At 43.5% G+C, this 27,598-nt stretch overlaps 1 protein-coding gene across 1 annotated transcript in view; it reads right to left on the bottom strand.

The window, feature by feature from the left end:
• Nucleotides 1–27,598, bottom strand: part of elmo1 (engulfment and cell motility 1 (ced-12 homolog, C. elegans)) — a 206,427-nt gene that overhangs the window by 60,798 nt on the left and 118,031 nt on the right. Inside the window, exon 16 of the mRNA XM_063069851.1 lies at nt 18,195–18,331. Coding sequence (XP_062925921.1) covers nt 18,195–18,331 — 137 coding nt within the window. The remainder of the gene's footprint in view (nt 1–18,194; nt 18,332–27,598) is intronic.

The raw sequence follows: 27,598 nt of genomic DNA, 5'->3' as shown, positions 1-27,598 counted from the left end.
TGGAACAGAGCAGAGAACTGACAGTCAAGGGAAAATCTGCAGATGCTGGAAGTCAATGTGATCCACACATAAAATGCTGCAGGAACACAGCAGGCCAGGCAGCATCTATGTAAACAAGTAAACAGTCGACCTTTCAGGCCGAGACCCTTCATCAGGACTGGAAAAAAAGAGATGAGAAATCAGAGTAAGACAGTGGCGGGGGGGGGGGTGAGGAAGAAGTACAAGGTAGTAGGTGATAGGTGAAACCAGTAGATGGGGAGAAGTGAAGTAAAACATAGAAACACAGAAAATAGGTGCAGGAGTAGGCCATTCAGCCCTTAGAGCCTGCACCGGCATTCAGTATGATCATGGCTGATCATCCAACTCAGAACCCTGTACCAGCCTTCCCCCCATACCCCCTGATCCCTTTAGCCACAAGGGCCATATCTAACTCCCTCTTAAATATAGCCAATGAACTGGCCTCAACTGTTTCCTGTGGCAGAGAATTCCACAGATTCACCAATCTCTGTGTGAAGAAGTTTTTCCTAATCTTGGTCCTAAAAGGCTTCCCCTTTATCCTCAAACTGTGACCCCCTCATTCTGGACTTCCTCAACATGGGAACAATCTTCCTGCATCTAGCCTGTCCAATCCCTTTAGGATTTTATATGTTTCAATAAGATCCCCCCTCAATCTTCTAAATTCCAACGAGTATAAGCCTAATCGATCCAGTCTTTCATCATATGAAAATCCTGCCATCCCAGGAATCAATCTGGTGAACCTTCTTTGTACTCCCTCTATGGTAAGAATGTCTTTCCTCAGATTAGGAGACCAGAACTGCACACAATACTCCAGGTGTGGTCTCACCAAGGCCTTGTACAACTGAAGTAGTACCTCCCTGCTCCTGTACTCGAATCCTCTCGCTATAAATGCCAGCATACCATTCGCCTTTTTCACTGCCTGCTGTACCTATCTGCCCACTTTCAATGACTGGTGTATAATGACACCCAGGTCTCGTTGCACCTCCCCTTTTCCTAATCGGCCACCATTCAGATAATAATCTGTTTTCCTGTTTTTGCCACCAGAGTGGATAACCTCACATTTATCCACATTACATTGCATCTGCCATGAATTTGCCCACTCACCTAACCTATCCAAGTCACCCTGCATCCTTTTAGCATCCTCCTCACAGCTAACACTGCCGCCCAGCTTCGTGTCATCCGCAAACTTGGAGATGTTGCATTTAATTCCCTCATCTAAGTCATTAATATATATTGTAAACAACTGGGGTCCCAGCACTGAGCCTTGCGGTACCCCACTAGTCACTGCCTGCCATTCTGAAAAGGTCCCGTTTATTCCCACTCTTTGCTTCCTGTCTGCCAACCAATTCTCTATCCACATCAATACCTTACCCCCAATACTGTGTGCTTTAAGTTTGCACACTAATCTCCTGTGTGGGACCTTGTCAAAAGCCTTTTGAAAATCCAAATATACCACATCCACTGGTTCTCCCCTATTTACTCTACTAGTTACATCCTCAAAAAATTCTATGAGATTCATCAGACATGGTTTTCCTTTCACAAATCCATGCTGACTTTGTCCGATGATTTCACCGCTTTCCGAATGTGCTGTTATCACATCTTTGATAACTGACTCTAGCATTTTCCCCACCACCAATGTCAGGCTAACCAGTCTATAATTCTCCGGTTTCTTTCTCCCTCCTTTTTTAAAAAGCGGGGTTACGTTAGCCACCCTCCAATCCTCAGGAACTAGTCCAGAATCTAAAGAGTTTTGAAAAATTATCACTAATGCATTCACTATTTCTTGGGCTACTTCCTTAAGCACTTTGGGATGCAGACCATCTGGCCCTGAGGATTTATCTGCCTTTAATCCCTTCAATTTACCTAACACCACTTCCCTACTAACATGTATTTCGCTCAGTTCCTCCATCTCACTGGACCCTCTGTCCCTTACTATTTCTGGAAGATTATTTATGTCCTCCTTAGTGAAGACAGAACCAAAGTAGTTATTCAATTGGTCTGCCATGTCCTTGCTCCCCATAATCAATTCACCTGTTTCTGTCTGTAGAGCTGGGAAGTTGATTGGTGAAAGAGATACAGGGCTGGAGAAGGGGGAATCTGATAGGAGAGTACAAAAGGCCATGGAAGAAAAGGAGGAGGACCAGAAGGAGATGAAGGGCAGGTAAGGAGATAAGGTGAGAGAGGGAAATGAGAATGGGGATGGTGACAGAGAGGGTGAGACAACTACCAGAAGTTCGAGAAATCAATGCTCATACCATCAGGTTAGAGGCTACCTAGATGGAACACAAGGTGTTGCTCCTTCAACCTGAGTGTGGCCTCATCGCAGCTGTAGAGGAGGCCATGAGCGAACATGTCAGAATGGGAACGGGAAGTAGAATTAACATGAGTGACCATTAGGAGATCCCGCTTTTTCTGGTGGACAGAGTGAAGATGCTTGGCTAAGCGGTCTCTCGGTCTATGTTGGGTCTCAGTGATACACTGGAGGCCACACTGGGAGCACCAGATACAGTAGATGGACTCCAACAGACTCAAAGGTGGAATGTCCCCTCACCTGGAAGGACGGTTTGGGGCTCGGAATGGTAATGGGGGGGGGGTATCGGGGTGGGTGTGGTATTTGTTTCACTTGCCAGGAGTGAGATCAGTGGGGAGGGACAAATGGACAAGGGAGTCGAGTAGGGAGCGATCCCTGCGGAAAACAGAAAGTGGGATGGAGGGAAAGATGTGCTTGGTGGTGGGATCCCATTGGAGATGGTGGAAGTTACGGTGAATTATGTGCCGGACGCGGAGGCTGATGGGGTGGTAGGTGAGGACAAGAGGAACCCTATCCCTGGTGGGGTGGCGGGTGGATGGGGTGAGGGCAGATGTGCGTAAAATGGAAGAGATGTAGGTGAAGGCAGCGCTGATGGTGGAAGGAGGAAAGATCTGTACTATGTAGAATTTTGGGCTTCTTACCTATTAATGAATATATTTAGTATTGAGGGAATGCAGCAAAAATCCACCGGATGGATTCCTAGGATGACAGGACTTTGAGAGGTGAGATGAAGTAGACTAGATCTCTATACCCCAGCATTAAAACATACAAATTTCTTAGAAGGCTTGATAGGATAAATACAGGATGGATGTTCCTAAAGGCCACAAGGTCCAGAACGAAGAGTCAAACTCGCAGAGTAAAGGTAGACCATTTAGGACAGAAATAAGGAGGCAGTTCTTCTCTCAGAGGGTTGTCAACCACACAGTTCTCTACCACAGGGGGTCATGGAGACTAAGTGCATTCAAAACAGAGAATGACAAAGATACTTAGATATTAAAGCAAAAAAAAGGGATATGGAAGATCGTGCAAAAAATGTTGCTGGTAAATATTTGTGGTGAAAGCCTGAGGGGATAAATCATAGTCAGAAAGAGTAACATCATGAAAATAGGTCCTTCGGCTAAATGGGTTCATTAACTTTCACGGTACACTGAACCTACCCTAAATCATCCAATTTGCCTACACTTGCTTCTATTTATGGACTTATGTTGATAAATATTCAGTGACAATGTATACATATGTAGTATAAATGCAAAAATACTAACTCTCATATAAAAATCACATAAAAGGCATTATCTCAAGCCATTATGCAACATAGTGGTTACACATGGAAATTACCAAAGCTATTACTGCATAAACATGAAAATGATATCTGAGTAACACCAAGATAATAGATGTCATCCACGTAATACAAGTGTATTTTAGTTTGGACAATGGATACGACCTTTTAAAGCACAACTTGTCTAAAGATCTGACAAAGGGTCTTTGACCTTCAATGTCAAGGGTGAGGTTTCGGGGTACTTGGAGGCACATGATAAAAATAGGCTAAAGTCAGCATAGTTTCCTTCAGGGAATTCTTTGAGGAAATAACAAGCAGGACAGACAAAGGAGAGCCTGTAGATGTTATATGCTTGGATTTTCACAAGGTACCGCACTGAGCAAGATGAAGAGCCCATGGTATTACAGGAAAAATACAAGCATGGACAGGATGCTGGCTGATTGGCAAGAGGCAAAGAGTGGGAATAAAGGGAGCCTCCTCTGATTGGTTGTCAGTGACTAGTGGTGTTCTGGTGGGGTAGGTGTTGGGACCGCTTCTTTTTATGTTGCATGTCAATGATTTGGATGACAGATTTTATGCGTTTGTGGCTAAGTTTGTAGACGATATGAAGATAGGTGGAGGGGCAGGTAGTGTGAGGAAGCAGGAAGGCTGCAGAAGGACTAAGACTAATTAGGGGGAAGGGTAAAGCAAAGGTGATGGGATATAGTGTCAGGAAGTTTATGGACATTATTACGTGCATGTGCACTGTACGGCCGTGTTGTTGTTTTCTATTTTCTCTCTCTCCGTCCATCCTTCCTCGTTTCAGGTGTGCTGAGCTGCAGGCTGATCTCCAGATAGAGTGCGGCTGGACCTGCCCCTTGTCAGGACTGCTCCAATCGGGATTTAGGGAGTTCTGTACTGTACAGCATCCGGGAAGAGGGAGAGAGAGAGCCGCTGGCGCTAGTCTTTGTATTAATAAACTTGTAGACTTCATGCTCTGACCTGTGCTTTCCTATTGCGGATTTAAGCTTTCAGATTACTCCCTTGGACCTGGTTGCCCTGGATCACTTCTGTAACTATGTGTGGATACTGAAGTGTGCTGCAGGTGGGACTGCCTGCGTCTGCCTTGTCCTCTTCCCGCCACAAAAAACACACAACACTGGGGTTTGGACTTGTTTTTAATGTTGTTTCACTCACACCTCTAGACTAGAGCTATAGCATAAATTGGGGATTCGCCCGGGATACTGCCTGTTGGAGTCAGTTTCTTTTGTAAAGGGTGAGTTGAAGTATTTTTTCTTTCATGAGTGATCACTGTATTATTGAGGGTTCTCCAGTTAAGTTAGTGTGTTCCAGCTAGAGTGTGCTCACTCCTCCCATCGGAACACTAGTTTGTTATTTTGCTTTGAGTATTTTCTATTTTTTTGTTTTGGAGGGTAATCCTGGGTGGGGATTTAATCCCCGGTGGGGGTACGCTATCAGGCATTTTTTCTCTGAGTTGAGCGTTTAAAGCCGCCCCAAGCCCTGCAAACCCTTGAACAGTGGCTAGGACTTAGTTAGGGTTTGTTGGTTGGGTAGACAGGGACCAAGGAGAGTGCTCTTCAACCTCGTTGGCTGGCTTGGTTGGTGTCAGCCTGTCATTTTTGTGCTTGGTGCACAGGCACGATGGGGGAGAGGTACCCACAGCTGAGAAATCTGACAGCCAAGAGGTAGAGCAGGTGGAGGCTAAGACTGGGCCCAAAGTCACTTTGCCACACTATGTGTTCGCTGTATCTGGAGGCGAAGGCTCGCTTGCCAGTATCTGCCGTCTGGCACGGCTGCAGCTTGCCTCAGAGGAGAAAAAGCATGCGCTGCAAGCCCAGCTACAGTGACGACTGGAGGCTCGCAGACTGGAGATCAAACTGCGGCGCTGGGGCCTGAGGCAATGAAAATTGCTGCAGCTCCGGCTGCACGGCAGGCTCCTGCTTCCTCACCCGCTGTGAGCTCTGACCCAGTGATCCCACAGACAGGGTTTGATGTGGGTAAGCACTTCAAATTAGTGCCACGTTTTCGCAAGAGTGAGGTGGATTCGTAATTCAGTGCTTTCGAGAGCACAGCAGCGTCATCGAAATGGCCTAAAGATGTCTGGCCTCTCTTATTGCAATGTTAGTTTGCGGGGAAGGCGCAGGAAGTAAGCTCTGCTCTGTCGTCATCCAACAGCCTCGATTATGATTCTGTTAAAGCTGCTGCCCTGCATGCACATAAGCAGGTGCCAAAGCTTTAGGTCCTGTAGAAAGATCAGGAGATGGTTGTGAACTACAGAAGGAATGGAGACAGGCTAACCCCTATTGACATCAATGGATCTGGGATAGAGAGGGCGAACGCTTAAAGTTCCTTGGCATAAACATCATCGAGGATCTCACGTGGTCTGTACATACTGGCTGTGTAATGAAAAAGGCACCACAGTGCCTCTTTCACCTCAGACATTTGAAGAAGTTTAATATTGGCCCTCAAATCCTCAGAACTTTCTACAGGGGCACAATTGAGAGCATCCTGACTGGCTGCATCACTGCCTGGTGCGGGAACTGTACTTCCCTCAATCGCAGGACTCTGCAGAAAGTGGTGCAGACAACCCAGCGCTTCTGTAGATGTGAACTTCCCACTATTCAGGACATTTACAGTGACTGGTGCATAAAAAGGGCCTGAAGGATCATTAGGCACCCCAACCACAAACTGTTCCAGCTGCTACCATCCAGGAAACGGTACCACAGCATAAAAGCCAGGACCAACAGGCTCCGGGACAGCTTCTTCCACCAGGCCATCAGACTGATTAATTCATGCTGATGCAACTGTATTTCTATATTATATTGACTATCCTGTTGTGCATACTATTTATTATAAATGACTATAAATGGCACATTGCACATTTAGATGGAGACATAACAAAGATTTTTACTCATGTATATGAAGGATGTAAGTGATAAAATCAATTCAATTCAATCACAACTCAAACCTGGGTTGAGTTTGCAAGGGAGAAGGGCCATCTCTCTGAATAAGTGGTGTGCGCTAAATAATGTGACGGATTTTGCTTCTCTTTGGGAGCTGATAATTTTGGAGGACTTTAAAAACTGTTTACCTTAACGTATTGTTCTGTATCTGAATGAACAGGAATGCATTCCTTGTCTCAAGCCACTGTGTTAGCGGATGAATTTTGCTTTTCACACAAGAGTGTATTCAGAGCAGTGAGAAGGGAGTCAGTGTTGCTACGGCTCACGATGAGAAACAGCCTCCTCCTACTTCACCTCATTCTAAGGAACAATCCAAGTGTTTTTACTGTCACAGGTCAGGTCATTTAGTCACAGACTGCATGAGCCTGGGGCGTAAACAGCAGCGGCAGCAGTCAGACCAGTCTCAAGGTGTGGGTCTGATTAAAATTGAACGCGTTCCTAGGGCTTCAGCTGATGTAGGATCCAAGCCTGATCCTAGCTCAACACTTCTGTATTTCACAGGCTAGTCTCTGAGTCTGGTAACCCAGACGAACAGGTCTCGCCACTACCAACTTCCATTTAGAGCGCTGCTGGACCTGCCCCTAGTCTGGACAGCTCCAATCGGGACTTGGAGAATGCAATTTTTTTTAAAAAGCCAGCATCTGGGAAGGGGGAGAGAGATAGGCGCTGGGGAGAATCGTCCGGTAAAGAATCGCGCTAGTTTTTGTATTAACAAATGCAGTCTTTGTTTTCTGACCTGTGTTTTTGTATTGTGGATTTTGGATTTGGTTGCCCTGGATCAATTCCGTAAATATTGTAAATATACTACAAGTAGGAACTGCCTGTGCCTGCCACAAACCATATAACCATATAACAATTACAGCATGGAAACAGGCCACCTCAGCCCTTCTAGTCCATGCTGAACTCTTACTCTCACCTAGTCCCACCAATCTGCACTCAGCCCATAACCTTCCATTCCTTTCCTGTCCATATAGCTATCCAATTTAACTTCAAATGACAACATTGAACCTGCCTCAACCACTTCTGCTGGAAGCTCGTTCCACAGAGCTACCACTCTCTGAGTAAAGAAGTTCCCCCTCATGTTATCCCTAAACTTTTGCCCTTTAACTCCCAACTCATGTCCTCTTGTTTGAATCTCCCCCACTCTCAATGGAAAAAGCCTATGCACGTCAACTCTATCTATTCCCCTCATAATTTTAAATACCTCTATCAAGCCCCCCTTCAACCTTCTACGCTCCAAAGAATAAAGACCAATCTTGTTCAACCCTTTTCTGCAACTTAGGTGATGAAACCCAGGTAACATTCTAGTAAATCTTCTCTGTACTCTTTCTATTTTGTTGACATCCTTCCTATAGTTCGGTGATCAGAACTGTACACAATGCTCCAAATTTGGCCTTACCAATGCCTTGTACAATTTCAACATTACATCCCAACTCCTATACTCAATGTTCTGATTTATAAAGGCCAGCATACCAAAAGCTTTCTTCACCACCCTATCCACATGAGATTCCACCTTCAGGGAACTATGCACCATTATTCCTAGATCAATCTGTTCTACTGCATTCTTCAATGCCCTACCATTTACCATGTATGTCCTATTTTGATTAGTCCTACCAAAATGTAGCACCTCACATTTATCAGCATTAAATTCCATCTGCCATCTTTCAGCCCACTCTTCTAACTGGCCTAAATCTCTCTGCAAGCTTTAAAAACTTTTCAACATAATTGTATAAGGGCTAAGAGAGTTGTAAAAGCGCGCCTGAAGGCTTTGTGTGTCAATGCAAGGAGCATTCGTAACAAGGTGGATGAATTAAAAGTGCAGATTGTTATTAATGATTATGATATAGTTGGGATCACTGAGACATGGTTCCAGGGTGACCAAGGATGAGAGCTCAACATTCAGGGATATTCAATATTCAGGAGGGATAGACATGAAAGAAAAGGAGGTGGGGTGGCGTTGCTGGTTAGAGAGGAGATTAATGCAATAGAAAGGAAGGACATAAGCCAGGAGGATGTGAAGTCGATATGGGTAGAGCTGCATAACACTAAGGGGCAGAAAACACTGGTGGGAGTTGTGTACAGGCCACCTAACAGTAGTAATGAGGTTGGGGATGGTATTAAACAGGAAATTAGAAATGTGTGCAATAAAGGAACAGCAGTTATAATGGGTGACTTCAATCTACATGTAGATTGGGTGAACCAAATTGGTAAGGGTGCTGAGGAAGAGGATTTCTTGGAATATATGCGGGATGGGTTTTTGAACCAACATGTCGAGGAACCAACTGGAGAGCAGGCTATTCTAGACTGGGTATTGAGCAATGAGGAAGGGTTAATTAGCAATCTTGTCGTGAGAGGCCCCTTGGGTAAGAGTGACCATAATATAGTGGAATTCTTCATTAAGATGGAGAGTGACATAGTTAATTCAGAAACAAAGGTTCTGAACTTAAAGAAGGGTAACTTTGAAGGTATGAGCTGTGAATTAGCTGAGATAGACTGGCAAATGACACTTAAAGGGTTGACGGTGGATATGCAATGGCAAGCATTTAAAGATCGCATGGATGAATTACAACAATTGTTCATCCCAGTTTGGCAAAAGAATAAATCAAGGAAGGTAGTGCACCCGTGGCTGACAAGGGAAATTAGGGATAGTATCAATTCCAAAGAAGAAGCATACAAATTAGCCAGAAAAAGTGGCTCACCTGAGGACTGGGAGAAATTCAGAGTTCAGCAGAGGAGGACAAAGGGCTTAATTAGGAAGGGGAAAAAAGATTATGACAGAAAACTTACAGGGAACATAAAAACTGACTGTAAAAGCTTTTATAGATATGTGAAAAGAAAAAGATTGGTTAAGACAAATGTAGGTCCCCTACAGACAGAAACAGGTAAATTGATTATGGGGAGCAAGGACATGGCAGACCAACTGAATAATTACTTTGGTTCTGTCTTCACTAAGGAGGACATTAATAATCTTCCGGAAATAGTAGGAGACAGAGGGTCCAGTGAGATGGAGGAACTGAGGGAAATACATGTTAGTAGGGAAGTGGTGTTAGGTAAATTGAAGGGATTAAAGGCAGATAAATCTCCAGGGCCAGATGGTCTGCATCCCAGAGTGCTTAAGGAAGTAGCCCAAGAAATAGTGGATGCATTAGCGATAATCTTTCAAAACTCGTTAGATTCTGGACTAGTTCCTGAGGATTGGAGGGTGGCTAATGTAACCCCACTTTTTTAAAAAAGGAGGGAGAGAGAAACCAGGGAATTATAGACCGGTTAGCCTAACATCGGTGGTGGGGAAACTGCTACAGTCAGTTATCAAAGATGTGATAACAGCACATTTGGAAAGCGGTGAAATTATCGGACAAAGTCAGCATGGATTTGTGAAAGGAAAATCATGTCTGACGAATCTCATAGAATTTTTTGAGGATGTAACTAGTAGAGTGGATAGGGGAGAACCAGTGGATGTGGTATATTTGGATTTTCCAAAGGCTTTTGACAAGGTCCCACACAGGAGATTAGTGTGCAAACTTAAAAGCACACAGTATTGGGAGTAAGGTATTGATGTGGATAGAGAATTGGTTGGCAGACAGGAAGCAAAGAGTGGGAATAAACGGGACCTTTTCAGAATGGCAGGCAGTGACTAGTGGGGTACCGCAAGGCTCAGTGCTGGGACCCCAGTTGTTTACAATATATATTAATGACTTGGATGAGGGAATCAAATGCAGCATCTCCAAGTTTGCGGATGACACGAAGCTGGGCGGCAGTGTTAGCTGTGAGGAGGATGCTAAGAGGATGCAGGGTGACTTGGATAGGTTAGGTGAGTGGGAAAATTCATGGCAGATGCAATTTAATGTGGATAAATGTGAAGTTATCCACTTTGGTGGCAAAAACAGGAAAACAGATTATTATCTGAATGGTGGCCGATTAGGAAAAGGGGAGGTGCAACGAGACCTGGGTGTCATTATACACCAGTCATTGAAAGTGGACATGCAGGTACAGCAGGCAGTGAAAAAGGCGAATGGTATGCTGGCATTTATAGCGAGAGGATTCGAGTACAGGAGCAGGGAGGTACTACTGCAGTTGTACAAGGCCTTGGTGAGACCACACCTGGAGTATTGTGTGCAGTTTTGGTCCCCTAATCTGAGGAAAAACATCCTTGCCATAGAGGGAGTACAAAGAAGGTTCACCAGATTGATTCCTGGGATGGCAGGACTTTCATATGATGAAAGACTGGATGAACTAGGCTTATACTCGTTGGAATTTAGAAGATTGAGGGGGGACCTGATTGAAACGTATAAAATCCTAAAGGGATTGGACAGGCTAGATGCAGGAAGATTGTTCCCGATGTTGGGGAAGTGCAGAATGAGGAGTCACAGTCTGAGGATAAAGGGGAAGCCTTTTAGGACCGAGATTAGGAAAAACTTCTTCACACAGAGAGTGGAATCTGTGGAATTCTCTGCCACAGGAAACAGTTGAGGCCAGTTCATTGGCTATATTTAAGAGGGAGTTAGATATGGCCCTTGTGGCTAAAGGGATCAGGGGGTATGGAGGGGAAGGCTGGTACAGGGTTCTGAGTTGAATGATCAGCCATGATCATACTGAATGGCGGTGCAGGCTCAAAGGGCTGAATGGCCTACTCCTGCACCTATTTTCTATGTTTCTATGTAAAACCTTCACTGAGTTCATTATCCACAACTCCACCTATCTTAGTATCATCTGCATACTTAGTAATCCAATTTACCACCCCATCATCCAGATCATTAATATATATGACAAACAACATTAGACCCAGTACAGATCCCTGAGGCACACCACTGGTCACTGGCCTCAAATCTGACGAACAGTTATCCACCACTACTCTCTAGCGTCTCCCATCCAGCCACTGCTGAGTCCATTTTACTACTTCAATATTAATACCTAACGATTGAACCTTCCTAACTAACCTTCCATGTGGAACCTTGTCAAAGGCCTTACTGAAGTCCATATAGACAACATCCACCGCTTTACCCTCATCAACTTTCTTAGTAACCTCCTCAAAAAATGCAGTAAGATTTGTCAAACATAACCTTCCATGCACAAATCCATGTTGACTGTTCCTAATCAGACCCTGGCTATCCAGATAATTGTATATATCATCTCTAAGAATACTTTCCATCAATTTACCCACCACTGACGTCAAACTCACAGGCCAATAATTGCTAGATTTACTCTTAGAACCCTTTTTAAACAATGGAACAACATGAGCAATACGCCAATCCTCCGGCACCATCCCCGTTTCAGGTTGAATCGGTCGTGAGGAAGGCAAATGCAACACTGGCATTCATTTTGAGATAACTACAATATAAAAACAAGCATGTAATGCTAAGGCTTTAAAAGCATTGGTGATGACTGGCTTAGAGTATTGTGAGCAGTTTTGGACCTCTTATCTAAGGAAGGATGTACTGAATGTAGAAGAGATGTGGAAGAGATGCTTCCGGTAGTGGGAAGGAGGGGTCTAGGACTAGAGGACACAATCTCAGAATAGAGAGACATCCATTGAGAACGGAGAGACAAGGAACTTCTTTAGCTGCACAGTGCTGAACCTATGGAATTCGTTGCCACGGGCAGCTGTGGAGGCCAGGTCATTGGGAGTATTTAAGGCAGAGATTGATAGATTCTAGTTAAATCATGACAGATTACAGGGAAAAGGCAAGAGAATGGGGCTGAGAGGGAAATGGATCAGTCTTGATGGAATGACAGAGCAGACTTAATGTGCTGAATGGCCTAATTCTGCTCCTGTCTTATGGTTTACTTCCTCTTCCGACACACGAGGCCTGAATTGCTGAGTATCTCCAGCATTTCATGTTCTTATTTTAGATTTTTACCCTTGTAAATGTACATTTTCTATCAAGCCCGAAGGGATTTGTTATCATGCACTGTACCTACTCAAATACTCCCCACAGTGAAGCACAGTGAACAAACATGCTAAACTGAATCCACACTTATGCCATTCAGAAATGTTTACCCATACGCATAAAACTAGACTGAGATCTTACTTGCTATTTGGCTCCATGCAATTTGCAACTGGGTTACAAAATTTTGATATTTCAACCAATTAGATCCAAGTTTTTTTTAAAAACACAAAGAATACAAAAACCTGACTAATGAGTTATTTTGGGGAGCAAGCAAAGGTGACAGACACCATGACACTGCTGTGTGTCAGAAAGGTTAGGTTGATGAGTTAACTTTTGAATAATGTAAAGTTAATTAACTAAAAAAATTGTGGTAAAAATAGAGGGAAAGAAAGCTTGCAATTTATTTTAACTTCTGCTTTCGGTTTTACCACATTGTGCCTTTGATTCTGAAAATGACTGACTGCAATAGGTTGTGGTATTCCACAGACAAATATCTGAGAGAAAGCATTAGTCCTTTTATTTGAAATGGTTTAAAACATCTCTTTGAAGTGGGATATAACAGACAAAGCGAAGTTGTATATACTATAGTTTTCACTTGTATATTATAATATAAAACTTATAGTAAGATAGCATTTTGTTTCTACTCCAGCAAATAAGCCTGGTTTGTGTAGCTAAATTAGCAAGTCCTGCAGTACAGAACTACTCAGAGATAATCTTATCATCACAGGAAGCTAGCACAAGAGAATGCCACAGTCTTGCAAAGTATTTAAAGGTAAAAGGAACTAGCTTCAGGCAGGTCTTCATGACAGTGAGGATAACTCCAGAATATCCACTAGGCAGCTTCCATATTAACCACAGTCCCGAATTAGGTCAACAACCTACAAGAACACATAGACCAGAGGAAATGGGTGCCTTCACCAGGGTAAGCAAGGCCTTAGCACGAAGGCCAGGCTTGTAAGGCATGTGTTGATTGTGCATGCAAGGTGACATCAGAGAGAAGTGACCACATACCTTCTCATTTTGGGTTGGTCAAGAAATGATAATTGAATGCCTGTATAAACTTGCACTCAGCCTCGGGAAGATCAAGGAATTAATTGCGGATTTCAGGAAGGGGAAGTTGGGAGTACAAACACTTCTGAGAAGTCAGTGGTGGAAAGAGTAAATAAGCAGATTCAAGTTCTTGCGTGCCAACAACCCAGAGGATCTATCCTGGGCCCACCATATTGACGAAGGCACGCAAGCAGCTATACTTCATTAGGAGTTTGAGAAGATTTGGCACGTCACCAAAGACTCTTACAGAATTTTACAGATGCAGCGTGGAGAGCATTCTGATTGGTTGCATAACTGCCTGGTATGGAGATGCCAATGCACAGGATTGTAAGAGGATTCAGAGGGTTGTAGCTCCATCACAGGCATAAGCCTCCCCACCACTGAAGAGTTTTTCCCAAAGGTGGGGTCCAGCATTAATGACCAATACCATCTGGGGCATCATTACTAACATCAGGGAAAAGATACAAGGAGCATGAAGACCCACACTCAAGCTCTAGCAACAGTTTCTTCCCCTCTGCCATCAGATTTCTGAATGGTCCATAAACCCATGAACACCATCTTGCTATTCCCTCCTTTGCACTATTGATTTACTTTTATTGCATCCTATAGTAATTTGTACCCAATACAAAAAAAATAATCTTAGGACTCATGTCAGTGACAATAACCTTATTTAAATATACACAGAATAATACAGCACTGGACAGACCAGTTGAGCCAAGTCAGAGCAAGTTTGTATCAGTATTTACCAAGGAGGATTCTTGCGCCAGTCTTGACGTCATTTTACAGAGTGTGTTATCCACATCCCTAAATTTTGTTCATTTGCATCTTCATCTAAAAGCTTCTTAATCTTCACCAGACAGCTGGATTCCACTACTACCCTTGGCAATCTATTCCAGGCACCTACCACTATCTGTGTAAAAGATTTTCCCCCTCCTGTTGCTGTTAAATATACCCCCTCTACATTAAAAGCATGTCCTCTGGCATTTGACATTTCTACCCCGGGGAAGCAATTCTGACCATCTACTCGATCCACGTCTCTCATAATTTTAAAAACCTCTCTCAGATCTTTCCTCATCCTCCGATACCCTTGAGAGAACAACCCCAGTCTGTCCAACTTTTCCTTATATCCCATTCTCTCTGATTCTGATAAACATCTTCTGCACATCCTTCCTATAATGGGGAGACCAAAACTTCACACAATACTCCAAGTATGGTCCGACGGAAGTTTTATATAGCTGCAGCGCAACTCCTCACTCTGATAACACTCCTACCCATGAAGGCAAGCATGCCATATAACTTCTTTAACATCCTTATCCACTTGCATATTCGCTTTCAGTGAACGTTAAACAACTCCCACCTGTCAGATGTGGACTTGACCTACAACAGCTACTCACAATCAATGACCTTTCACTCCTGTCTTATCCTGTTGTAATTTGCCATCTCCCAATTTAGTGGATCGGATTTTATCTTTATTCGTAACCATCTTAAGATATAATGACCTGTGGTCACTATTCACAAAATGTTCACCCACCCTCAGGTCTATCGCCTGCCCCTGGCTCATCTCCCAAAACCAGCTCCAGTACTTTTCGCCTCTAGTTGGACTCTTCACATACTGAAGAATGCACTGAAGAAATCCCATCCCCCCTCTAAGCCTCTTGTATTTCAGGAATTTCCAGTCTAGTGGGGATAAGTCTCCCACTATGCCAACCCTGTTGTTCCTGCATCTTTCCATAATCCGAGTAAATGGCTGTTCCTCCACTTCTCAGTGGCTGTTGAGAGGTTTATAGTATTACACCAAGAGCATAATTACACCCCTTTTATTTTGGAGCTCCACCCAAATTGCTTCTGCGGATAAATCCTCCAGTGTGTCCCAAGCACTACTGTAATATTCTCCCTTATCAGTAGTGAAACCCCTCCTCGTCTCTTCCCTTCTCTATCAGGACTAAAATAAAGGAGCCCAGGCATGTTGAGCTACCAGTCCTATCGCTCACCCAACCCAGTCTCTGTAATGGCAAGAACATCATAATTCCACGTACTGATCCAGGCTCCAAGTTCATCAGCCTTACCTAGCATTGAAATAGACACATTTCAGCCCATCAGTCCCATCATGCTTCTTAGCTTTCATCTTGTTGTCCTTCCTTTCAAACTATTTTTCATGCTCTCAACTCTACCACTCTATCAACTCTATGTTTCACACCCGATCACTCTAGTTTAGACTCTCCCAAATAGCACTAACAAACCTCTTGGCAAGATTATTGTTTCCCATCCGGTATATAGTCCCATCCCATATAGTCAATCAATAAATACTTCTCTGCTTCAGCCAAGTACAGACTTACGTGAATGATTATTTAGTTCCACAGCACTTGGTGTGATCTTTCAATTGAGTGGGCATGTGGTAGAGTGGAAGCATGGTTGGTTGAATATGGCTTGATGTAAATTTGATGTGAACTGGCCAACGGTTGCCTGTCTGGTTGGATCTCTACACTTGAGAGGTACAGTAAAAGATATTTGAAATCAGCCAATCATGCTGGAGGCATTCAGCCCCATATAAAGGCTAGATGCCATGCCCATGCATGTGATGGACGTCTGTCACTTCTTGTTTCAATTAGAGGTGGCATTCCCCCCAATTTTCCTTTAATAGAGCCTGTTCCTCCCCAAGACCAAGAAGGCCCTTGGTGCAACCTTGTCTATCCTCCTCCTCAGACAGGATGCCACTACTCCATTCACGGGGAGTTACAGGCATGGGGATCCTGAATCTACTGAAGCCCCCATCTCATGGTTTGCAACTGGACAACAGCCCATAATGCATCAGTTCCTCCCTGTCCAAGTCACGTTACATATTGTTTCATTAACAAGATTTCAGCTTTCTCTCTTTCATTCTGTTACAGGAAGAAATTGCTTTTGTTTCACCCAGTCTAAATAGAAATGACTGGTATTGTTCAATTTTAATTCAAAATGCAGTTAAAAACATTACTGTAGATCCGAATTCCAATTTTTTTTGGGCGATTGGCTTTTCCCTCACTAGAGATTTTATCAGTTAGGAAGGAACTTTAATTTGTTTAACTAAAGATGTCAGTCATTGTTTTACAATATTCTATTTGTTTTAGGTTCCTCAAGATAGACTTTGTGTGACTTTTGGAAACAACAATGGCAGTGTAAAATAATTTATTTGAAAGTCAGCCTCATATTCCATTGCCTGAAATCTGCCATTGTGGAAAGGTGCAGAGAAGTTAACCCCTTTCCACTGATGGCCCATTCACTCTGAGATTCAGAGAACAAGGGTTTCAACTGGGGAAACAGGGATGAACTTTGACAAGTGGTCCCCATTTTCATTGCCTGGGCAATACTGACCATGACTTCAGTCTGCATTTCTCTGGTCAAATCCCTCAGACTCTCTTTCAGACATCCCACCCTGCAAAAACTGATTTCAGGGAGGGACCACCATCAATTTGCAGGAGACTTCCGGGAGAGGTGGGATGTCTGCAATAGAGTAGCTCCTTAGCTGCCAGCCAGCTAGTTTAAATAACGTTAGCTATGCTAATGAACGAATGACACCTGTTAAACTCACCTCAACATGTCTTTTACAGTCTTAACCCACCATGGGCAATAGAAAAGTCACTGTTGCAAACAGTGTAGCGAGCAACACTGTCATTATTGTTGACCCCTATTAGGCAGGGGTGCACTTTAGTGTAGTCTGGGGTGACGTACGTTTCATATTTTCTTTTTTTTTTGGAACACTCTGCCATGGTGCGTTCTTGCTCTCTCTCTCTCTCTCTCGTGGTCTCTCACGCTCTCACTTTCTCTCTCTCGCTTTCTCTCTCGCTTGCTTGCTCTCGCTCGCTCTCAAAACAATTGATTTCCATGATATTGTATATAATTTGCGGGCATCAGGGAGCCACTATTAATATGCGAGAGACTCCCGGAACTTCCGGGAGAGGTGGGATGTCTGCTCTTTCCTCTTTAAAACATGCTGGTTAAAATCTATTTCTTTCTCTATAAGATTTTGGTCAACTGGATCTTTTAAAGGTAGCATGCAAGTACAGGAAGTCATTTTTGGGTATATTAGTTAGCTCTTCATTACAGTAACACTTAGAACTATGCCCCTTCATGTCAGCCATTTTCGCCCTGGGAAGAAGCCTCTGGCTATCCACACAATCAATGCCTCTCATCATCTTATACACCTCTGTCAGGTCACCTCTCCATCCCCCGTCGCTCCAAGGAGAAAAGGCCAAGTTCACTCAACCTATTCCGACAACCATCCTGGCTGCCCTTATGTTCTTGTCCATGCCTGACCTACTTTCCACAGACACAAAGGCTGGATGGATTGAGACATAGTATTTGAGGGTTCTGTGAATTGTTGCAAAATTGTACGCTAAGTTGAGCTTAAAGCTTACAACATTCTGAAAAGAAGATAGGATATTTATCCATTATAGTACCAAAAACCAGTCACACTTCACAGCAATATCCCACCAACATATCGAATAGCAGATATTTTAAGACAGTCATTAAATTTAGGAGGCTGTGATTTTTTATTGTGTTCCTTAAAGCAAAAGAAGTCACAATATTTTAGCAATGTCAGGACTTGAATTTGATGACGTTACACAACATAAAATCACACTTTGCTGTAAGAATATGGAGCAGAAACTATGATCACTTGTATTACAGTCCAAATGTGTACCAGCACTGACCTTATTGAAGTCTTCAGATGTCGCTCTCATTTCTTTCCAAGTCTTATTCAGCAGTTGGATGCAGATGCAGAAGAACTCCTCAAATGAGCGGTCGTGTGTGAAAAACATGGGGTGGAATTCGTTGCAGGTGTCACTAGCTGCGGGGTTAGACAGGAACGGGATGTTAGTGAATGGGAGGAGATGCTGAAGTAGCTGAAGAGCAGTGAATAGAGGAGGGGAGATCAATGAGAGTTAAAGAGATGATATTGATCCAGTATGAGAGGAACACAGAACATAGAAATCTAGAGGCCCTTCAGCCCAGAATGTTGTGCCGACCATGTAACCTACTCTAGAAACTGCCTAGAATTACCCTACCACATAGTTCCATGTACCTATTTAAGAGTCTCTTAAAAGACCCTATTATATCTGCCTCTACCACCATCGCTGGCAGTGCATTCCATACACCCACCACTTTCTGTGTGAAAAAACTTAACTTCTGACATCCCCTTTGTACCTACTTCCAAGCACCTTAAAACCATGCCCCCTTGCGTAGCCATTTCAGTTCTAGGAAAAAGCCTCTGGCTATCCACACGATTAATGTCTCTCATCATCTTATACACCTCTATCAGTTCACTTCTCATCCTCTGTTGCTCCAAGGAGAAAAGGCCAAGTTCACTCAACCTATTCTCATAAAGCATGCTCTTCAATCCAGGCAACCTCCTCGTAAATCTCCTCTGCACTCTCTAAATAGTGTCTACAACGTTCCTGTAAGTGAGGTGACCAGAACTGAACACAGTACTCCAAGTGGGGTCCAACTAAGGTCTGATATACTGTAACATTACCTCATGGCTCTTGCACTCAAACCCATGGATGATGAAGGCTATCACACCATATGCCTTCTTAACAACTGAAGGAGACTGAAGAAAATTGAGGGTGATGTGAGGTAAAGGGCTTGATGAAAGAAGGAAAGAAAAGGAAGGAGAGGGAACTGAAGATAAATGTGAGGAGATAAAACTGAAGAGTGGAGGGAAGAGATTTAAAATAAGACATCAAACATCACACGGCATAAAGGAGATGTGTCAGGGGGGTGGTAGGGAAGAATGGAAAAGAATTTATAGTTCGTGGATAGAAACAAGACTAATATTGCATAGGACTGAAAGGTGGAGAGCAGGAAGGAATGAAGACAAGAAAGGGACTGTAGAGCGAGGATAAAACGTATTACACCCACAATTGACAAATTTGAAAGATTAGGCCATGGTTGTCAACATACTCGCCTCGAGTAAAAACACAGAGTCCCAACAAAAGTCAACACCCTCAAAACACAAATAGATGTGGTATTGTAGTCATTTACCAGATGGTTACGATACTTCGTGCCTCTTTGAAAAGACAAATTCCTTATATTAGTCATAATAAATAGATTTGAAACACCTTATCTTTTCATCATGACTTAAAAATTAGCCCATGGTGTTATCTTGGTCTGGTAATCTGCAGTGACTAGGTGAGCCGTGTTCCAATTTTACCAGGTGGAATGCTGTGATTCCTTTAGTGCCTTTTCATGAAACCATTTATTTTTCCCTGTAAACCACAAATCAAAACTTTTGAAAGCATCTCCACTGACATGTGGTTTGGATTTTGGAAGACATTCAGGCGAGGGATAACTCTGGCATTCCATGAATCCACCAAACAGCATTAAGTAAATACCCTACAGCCAGCAGAAAGCAAGGAGAAACAACCAATTGCAATCCTTTATAATAAGGCATCCAGTCTCCTCAGCAAAGCCAAAAGTACTTCAATTTTTACATTAGAACACATGGGCAATTGCACATGCAGCAGCAAACGGCAATGAAACACGCCCTAAACTTTTCAATTCCGGCATTAATTAGTTCAATAGATAAATAAATAATGTTTTATCATATTCTTCCTTTCATAATCAAAAAGTTATAACTTGGTCTTTTACAGTGAATAACGCACTTTGAGCTCAATCACCTTTGAAATCACCAAGATAGAGAGCAGTGCCATGACATAGTGATATTGGTGGGGAGATAAAAACATTGACCTAGGTTAAAACTGCATTTCAGAACATTCTGCTGAACACAGAATCCCAGCATACTTCGACTTCTCTGTTTTCTCTTGAGTTTGCCCAGTGGAATTTTGTTGTATGTAAAATTAGTGCTGTGACTACAATTCAGAGTGAACCCACTGACAGTATAGCACTTTAGTGCATCTAAAGGAGATGAGGAGGAAATGTGGATGTTATTTTTCCCTCAATTGCCTCAGAGAAGTCAGAGTGAGGGAGAGATACAGCATGAAAACAGGTCCTTCAGCCCATCCAGCCTCTCCCTCCCCCTCTATTTACACTAATGCTGCACAAATCCCATTTTTGTCCCCCTCACATTCTCATCAACTCCTCACTCATTTGACCACTCGCCTACATATTTACACTGCCAACTCACCTCCCAATCCACGAGTGAGGAAACCGGAGCACCCAGAGGAGACTTGCACAGTCACAGAGCCACCAAGGTACTGAATAGTCAAGCTGAAAGTTTCCTGCTTCGTAGAGACTCTCTGCTGGCGGTAGTCAACCGTGGAGATTTAGCTGGATATGGAGAGCAAGCTACTGGCCAGGCGGCAGGCTTTCCCTCTCCACGTAGCTGATGAATTCAAAGGAACGGCACAGACCAACACCGTTGGGCACCAGAGGTGTCTCAGGAGTTGCCAGTCAGCATTGAAGTCAACATTGGACTCCCTTAGCGACTCCTGCTCTGGATTCTTCCTCGGGGTTTACTCCTGAAGCCTTCCCCCTGAGTGGGTGTAGCCACAAGGCAGCAGAGGTTGACGACCCCCATTTGCCCAAAGTGACTGGTTTTAAGGTGCTAGTAAACCCCTTCTCCTGTCAGTAAAAACTGTTCCATCGGGCTTAGTAGCTAAGCCACGCGTGAAGGCCTGGAGCTGGACTTGGTTGTAAGAGTCTCTTTGAGACGTACACCATCGGAAGCATTTAATAGGCAGTGGGAGCTTGTCCCTACCACCTCTCCCAGCTATGACACCCTTCAGAAACTAGAAGAACCCTCTTAAAGATGGGGATAAAATGGGGAAGTTTTATTCACCAACTGGTTACTCCCTACTTGGCCCAGGAGTTGCTGCTGCTACAGATCAAAAAGGATTTCCAACATGCCATTCGTGGCAAAATTTGCCAGTATTGCCAAGACAGTCATGACCACCTCATTCAGAACAGCCACTCCTATCATCAGTCTTTATTGGTCAGGGTTCCTTATTTCTATTCAAAATTAATTAATGTGGCTCTTCCACATGGGGCGGCACAATAGTGCAGAGGTCAGCACAACACCTTACAGTAGCAGGGACCTGGGTTCAGTTCCCACTGCTGTCTGTATGAAGCTTGTACATTCTCCCCGTGACTGCCTGCGTTTCCTCCGGGTGTTCCGGTTCTATACCCAACCCCACAGTCCAAAGACATACTGGCTGGTAGGGTCACTGGTGATTGCAAATTGTCCTGTGATTAGGCTAAGATCAAATCGAGGGAATTCCGGGCGGTGCGGCTCGAAGGGCTGGAAGAGCCTGTTCTAGGCTGTTTCTCAATAAATAAATAAGATTTTAAAAAACCCCTCCTCCGGTGCAGCTTAATTTCAGCCCCTACATCAGGCAAGATGCTGTGCTCAAATGCAGGCTGAACCCACGACCTTCTAAGTCAGGGCTGGAAGTAGTGCCACGAGTCAGGCTGACACTGTTCCGCGTGAGCAATGAGATTGATGTGTCCACACCTCCAGCATCTACAGCATTATTAGCTCATCGTGAACACCTGATACTGGTCCAAGCTACTTTCTTCTCACATGAATCAAACACATCACTGCTGACTATAATGATATAAAACAGGATTTACCCCATTTCCCTGACATACTAAAGATTACTCTATGATGAATGAAATCTAGAACTGCAGCTGCTGTAAGTGTGAAATACAAATAGAAAACTACTGGAAATACTCAGCATCGCCAGCAAGCTTTGGACCACAGTTCTGACAAAGGATTTTCAATCTAAACTTTAACACTGCTTCTCATTCCATAGATGTTGCCTGACCTGCTAAGTGTTCCCAACATTTGCTGGCTTTATTTTGATACTCTGTGGGTTACCACAGCTGAAATATTAATGGCAATCTAAACACAAAATATAAATCTCACGAGACAACTTCGCTCACAAATGTTGTCCTCAACTGACCCGTTAACCTGCTCCATATCTCTCAAGGATCCAAGATTAAAACTTATCATATTTATCCTAATCAAAAAGTTTCTGATGCTGATAGAATAGAATATTAAGTGAAGTTTGATGTACGAAGTATTGCTGGAAACCTCAAGAGATAAGGCTGCTGTTCCATTTGAACAGAAGAGGAAGCAGCAAACCCTTCATTACAGGATTATCAGATTTTCCCAGCAGTACGCAATAAATTCCCCACATGAAGAACATACCAGTCAAGGTGTTTATTTCTTCAATCCTATTTTTAACTCAACTTGAAAATGACTTGCAACACTGGGAGTAACAATGGAGCGGATCTTTCACTGCCCTGGATATGCCTGTGTCTTTGAAAATGGCCGTACTTGTACTCCTCATGTTTTTGAATCACTAATATCCAAATTAAAATCAATACCTATGCTTCTGCTTCCCTCTCAAACTGAAAGGCATTCTACCAAAAACTAAAGGAAACGATTTTGCGAATTTAAAGGATCAAAATCAGAATCAGAAGCAAGTTTAATATCACTGGTATATGTCGTGAAATTTTTTTTGTTTTGCAGCAGCAGTACATTGTAATGCATAGTAATTTTTTTAAAAAATCTATGTTACAATAAAAATATATATTTAAAAAATTAAATTTGTGCAAAAAGAGAGCAAAGAAAAAAAAAGAAATAGCGAGACAGTGTTCATGAGTTCATTGTCCATTTAGAAGCCTGATGCGGAGACAAAGAAGCTGACCTTGAATCGTTGAGGGTGTGCCTTCAGGCTCCTGTACCTCCTCCCTGATGGTAGCAATGAGAAGAGGGATGATGGATGATGGGGGTCCTTAATGATGGATGGTGCCTTTTGAAGGTGGTCCTCCACGCTGGGAGGCTGGTGCCCATTATGACACTGGCTGAGTTTACAATTTTCTGCAGCTTTTTACGATCCTGTGCAATGGCCCCTCTATACCAGATGGTGATGCAACTAGTTAGAATGCTCTCCATGGTATATCTGTAGAAACCTCCCAGATCCTTTGGTGGCATACCATCTCATCAACTCCTAGTGAAATACAGCCAAGGTCGTGTCTTCTTTGTAACTGCATCGATCTCTTGGGACAAGGATAGATCTTCAGAGACTTTGGCATCCAGGTACTTGAAATCGCTCATCCTTTCCACTGCTGATTCCTCGAAGAGGACTAGTGTGTGTTCCCTTGGCTTCTCCTTCCTCAAGCCTACACTCAATTCCTTGGTCTTACTGATGTTAAGTGCAAGGCTGTTGTTGCGACAACACTCAACCAGCTGCCCATCTCACTCCTGTGCCTCGCCTCATCACCATCTGAAATACTGCCAACCATAGCTCTGTCATCGGTGATTTTACAGATGGCGTTTGAGCTGCGCCGTGGGTGTAGAGAGAGGGTAGAACAATGCAGTGAGCTGAGCACGCATCCTCCTGGTGCACCAGCGCTGATGGTCAGAGAGGAGGAGATGTTACTTCCAATCCACTCTGAATGTGGGCACCCGGTGAGGAAGTCAGGGATCCAGTTGCAGAGGGAGGTGTAAAGGTGCAGGATTTGTAACTTGTTGATTTGAATTGAGGGAAGGATTGTGTGGAACGCTGAGATGTAATCAATAAACAGCTGCCTGATGGAGGCATTGCTATTGTCCAGGTGATCCAACGCAGAGTGGAGAGCCAGTGAGATTGCATCCGCTGCAGACCTTTAGTGGAGAGAGGTGAACTGCAGTGGGTACAGGTCCTTGCTTAGGCAGGAGTAGATTCTGGCTATGACCAACCTGTCAAAGCATTTCATCACAGCAGATGTGAGTGTAACTGAACGATAGTCATTGAGGCAGCTCACCCAGCTCTTCTTGGGCACTGGTACGATTGTCGCCCTTTTGAAGCATGTGAGCACCTCCGACTGTAGCAGTGAGACCCCTGCCAGTGGGCTGGCACAGGTTTTCAATGCCCCACCAGGTGTACCATCAGGGTCTGACGCCTTGCGAGGGGTTCAGCCACTTGAAAGATGTTCTGACATTGGCCTCTGAGACAGAGATAATAGGATCACCGGATGCTGCGGGGATTTGCACAGATTTAGTTTTATTCTCTCTTTCAAAGTGTGCACAAAAGGCACTGAGCTCATCTGGGAATGAAACGTCACAGCCATTCACGATGTGAAGTTTCACCTTGTTGGAATAATGATCTGCAAACCCTGCCAGAGCTGACATCTGTCTGATTCAGTCTCTAGCTTCACTCGGAATTGGTTTTTTTGGGATAAACCTCAATTCTGAACAAATATTGCAGCTTCAAGTTCCTGGGCATCAAGATCTCTGAGGTTCTAACCTGGTCCCAACATATCAATATAGTTATAAAGAAGGCAAGACAGCAGCTATACTTTATTAGGAGTTTGAAGCGATTTGGCATGTCAACAAATACACTCAAAAATTTCTATAGTTGTACCATGGAGAGCATTCTGACAGGCTGCATCACTGTCTGGTATGGGGGGTGGAGGGGCTACTGCACAGGACCAAAAGAAACTTGTAAATCTAGTCAGCTCCATCTTGGGCACTAGCCTACAAAGTACCCAGGGCACCTTTAGGGAGCAGAGTCTCAGAAAGGCAGCACCCATTATTAAAGACCTCCAGCACCCAGGGCATGCCCTTTTCTCACTGTTACCATCAGGTAGGAGGTACAGAAGCCTGAAGGCACGCACTCAGCGATTCAGGAACAGCTTCTTCCCCTGTCATCCAATTCCTAAATGGACATTGAATCTTTGGACACTACCTCACTTTTTTTAATATACAGTATTTCTGTTTTTGCATGTTTTTTTGTAATCTATTCAACATACATAATTGAATTACTTGTTTATTTATTATTATTTTTATTTTATTCTTATTTTTTTCTCTGTTAGATTATGTATTGCATTGAACTGCTGCTGCTAAGTTAACAAATTTCACGTCACATGCCGGTGATAATAAACCCAATTTTGACAGTTCTGTGGGCAAAAACGCCTCCTTGTTAATGAGAGAGGTCAGAGGAAAATGGCCAGATTGGTTCAAGCTGACAGGATGGCAACAGTAACTCAAAAAACCACGCATTACAACAGTGGTGCGCGGCATAGCGTCCCTGAACGCATAACATGTCAAAACTTGGTGGATGGGCTACAGCAGCAGCAGATTACAAACCTACTCAGTAGCCATTTTATTAGGAATAGAAGGCATGTCATGAAATTTGTTGTTTTGTGGCATGTGTCGGTGTATATGACAATAATAAACCAATACCAATATTTTTCTAGTGAGGGCACAAGCGGAGGGAGGTGATTAGCAACAGGTTCCCAGTTTAACAATGCACAGCAGCAGGGAGGGCTCAGGTTCACATTCATTTCCAAGCCAGAAGTACACCGCCCTTCATTAAAACGCAAAGCCTGTATATTTGAGAGAGCTCTTATTCCAGCATCAAGAGTGAATCAGCAGTCTGCGGAGAAGTACTAAGCTGGGTACCTGCAGAGTCTGTACAGATTTTATCAAAATCTACGATAAGGTCCGTAAGGCAAACTAATAAACACACAGGACATCCAAAGGGAAGTGGTTAAAACAAAGTCGGTTGAAGAAAGCAAAATATAACAGTTGCTGGAAAGCTGCAGGAGGGTGCTGGGAAGCTCAGTACTAATCTCTCACTTTTCATGGACTACATTTCGGTGACTTGCACTCAGACATAGAAGGTGTGCTTTAATAATTTACAGGTAATAGTGAAAATAGAGTGGTGGATGGATGATGAGGGAGACAGCGAGAGATGGATTGAGCAGACAGAAAAAAAGTGGCAAATGGAGGTTACTCCAGAAGTGTGGGGCAATACATTTGAGAGGGCAAAGAAGGCAATGAATACACAAGACATGCTCGACACTGAGAAGTGAATGGGAATAAATTTATCTTGGATGTCTGAGGTGCAGGTTTACAAGAAGGTTCATGCAGCACATCAGATACTTACCTTTATTGGTCGTGACACAGAATACAAGTGCAGGGATGTTTCCCTTTAACTTTCTGCAAGACCAGGATGACCATAACTCGAGTATTTTGTTTAATTCTGGTCAACTATCGGGAAAGTAGTGACAGCACCTCCCAGAGGTCCTGTGAAAGATTTATGAGGATGTAATAGAGAACAGCAGTCGCAAGGGGAGATCGACAGATTTAATAGCTTTCTTCAGAACAAAGGAAGTCCAGAAGGGATTCTATTGAGGTGGATTTGGCAGGTTGGACAATTAAGGCATGATGGGACAAATATCTAACTCTTGTTTTGGAATCACACAATTTCTAAGCAGAAATAAAAATGCACCATTTCTAAAAGAATTCACCATTTTTCCAATCCCATAAAATACACTGTTGAATTTCCTTTAGTATTCACTGCCTAGGAAAACTGGCTTTAATTTATAGAGGTGGAGTGTTCTAAAAAAAAAAGGGGTCATTTTGACATGTCAGTAGGGGTCAATCATTATTTAGGCCACCATCTCCTCGATTTTCTTCTCTTTCGAGACTTGCATCTTTATACCCTTTCGGAGGCCCTTGCAGAGATATTTACTTCATAGTTAGCAACTGGTGAACTTCCCCAAGTCTAACAGGTTGCTAATGTCACTCTATTGTTTAAGCAGGGCAGCAAGGAGCCACAAGACGATTAGCCTGAGAAGGGAAGTTGCTGGAGGGAATTCTGATGGACAAGATCTATCAGCATTTGGACAGAGCCTGATTGACTGGAGATAGCAAGGCTTCTTGTGCAGAAAGTCACGTTTGATGAATCTTTTCAGAGGTAAACAAAAGATAGATTTGGGTAGAGTAGTAGATATTATCTGTTTTGGACTTTAGCAAGGACTTTGATGAGGTGCTGCATGGCATGCTGGCATGGAAGGTTACGTCCCAGCAGCTTGTAGAAAGGTGCAAGCACAACAACTTGAGTATCATGGTGGACAAGACTAAAGAGATGATTGTGGACTTTAGGAAGGTACAGGCTGACCACTCCTCACTGCACATTAACAACTCCTCCGTGGAGGGAGTTAGGAGCGCCAAATTTCTGGGACAATCTCACCTGGACCCTCAACATCACCTCTTTAGTCAAGAAAGCACACCAGCATCTTCTCTCCTCTTCCTGAGGAGACTGAGGCGAGTCAAGCTCCCCTCACCGTTCTAACCAATTTTTACAGGAACACCATTGAGAGT

This window comes from Mobula hypostoma, chromosome 17 (genome assembly GCF_963921235.1).
Source record: "Mobula hypostoma chromosome 17, sMobHyp1.1, whole genome shotgun sequence".
Taxonomy (NCBI): domain Eukaryota; kingdom Metazoa; phylum Chordata; class Chondrichthyes; order Myliobatiformes; family Myliobatidae; genus Mobula; species Mobula hypostoma.
Note: the sequence above shows the minus strand (reverse complement) of the source record. Positions and strands in the feature narration are given on the sequence as shown.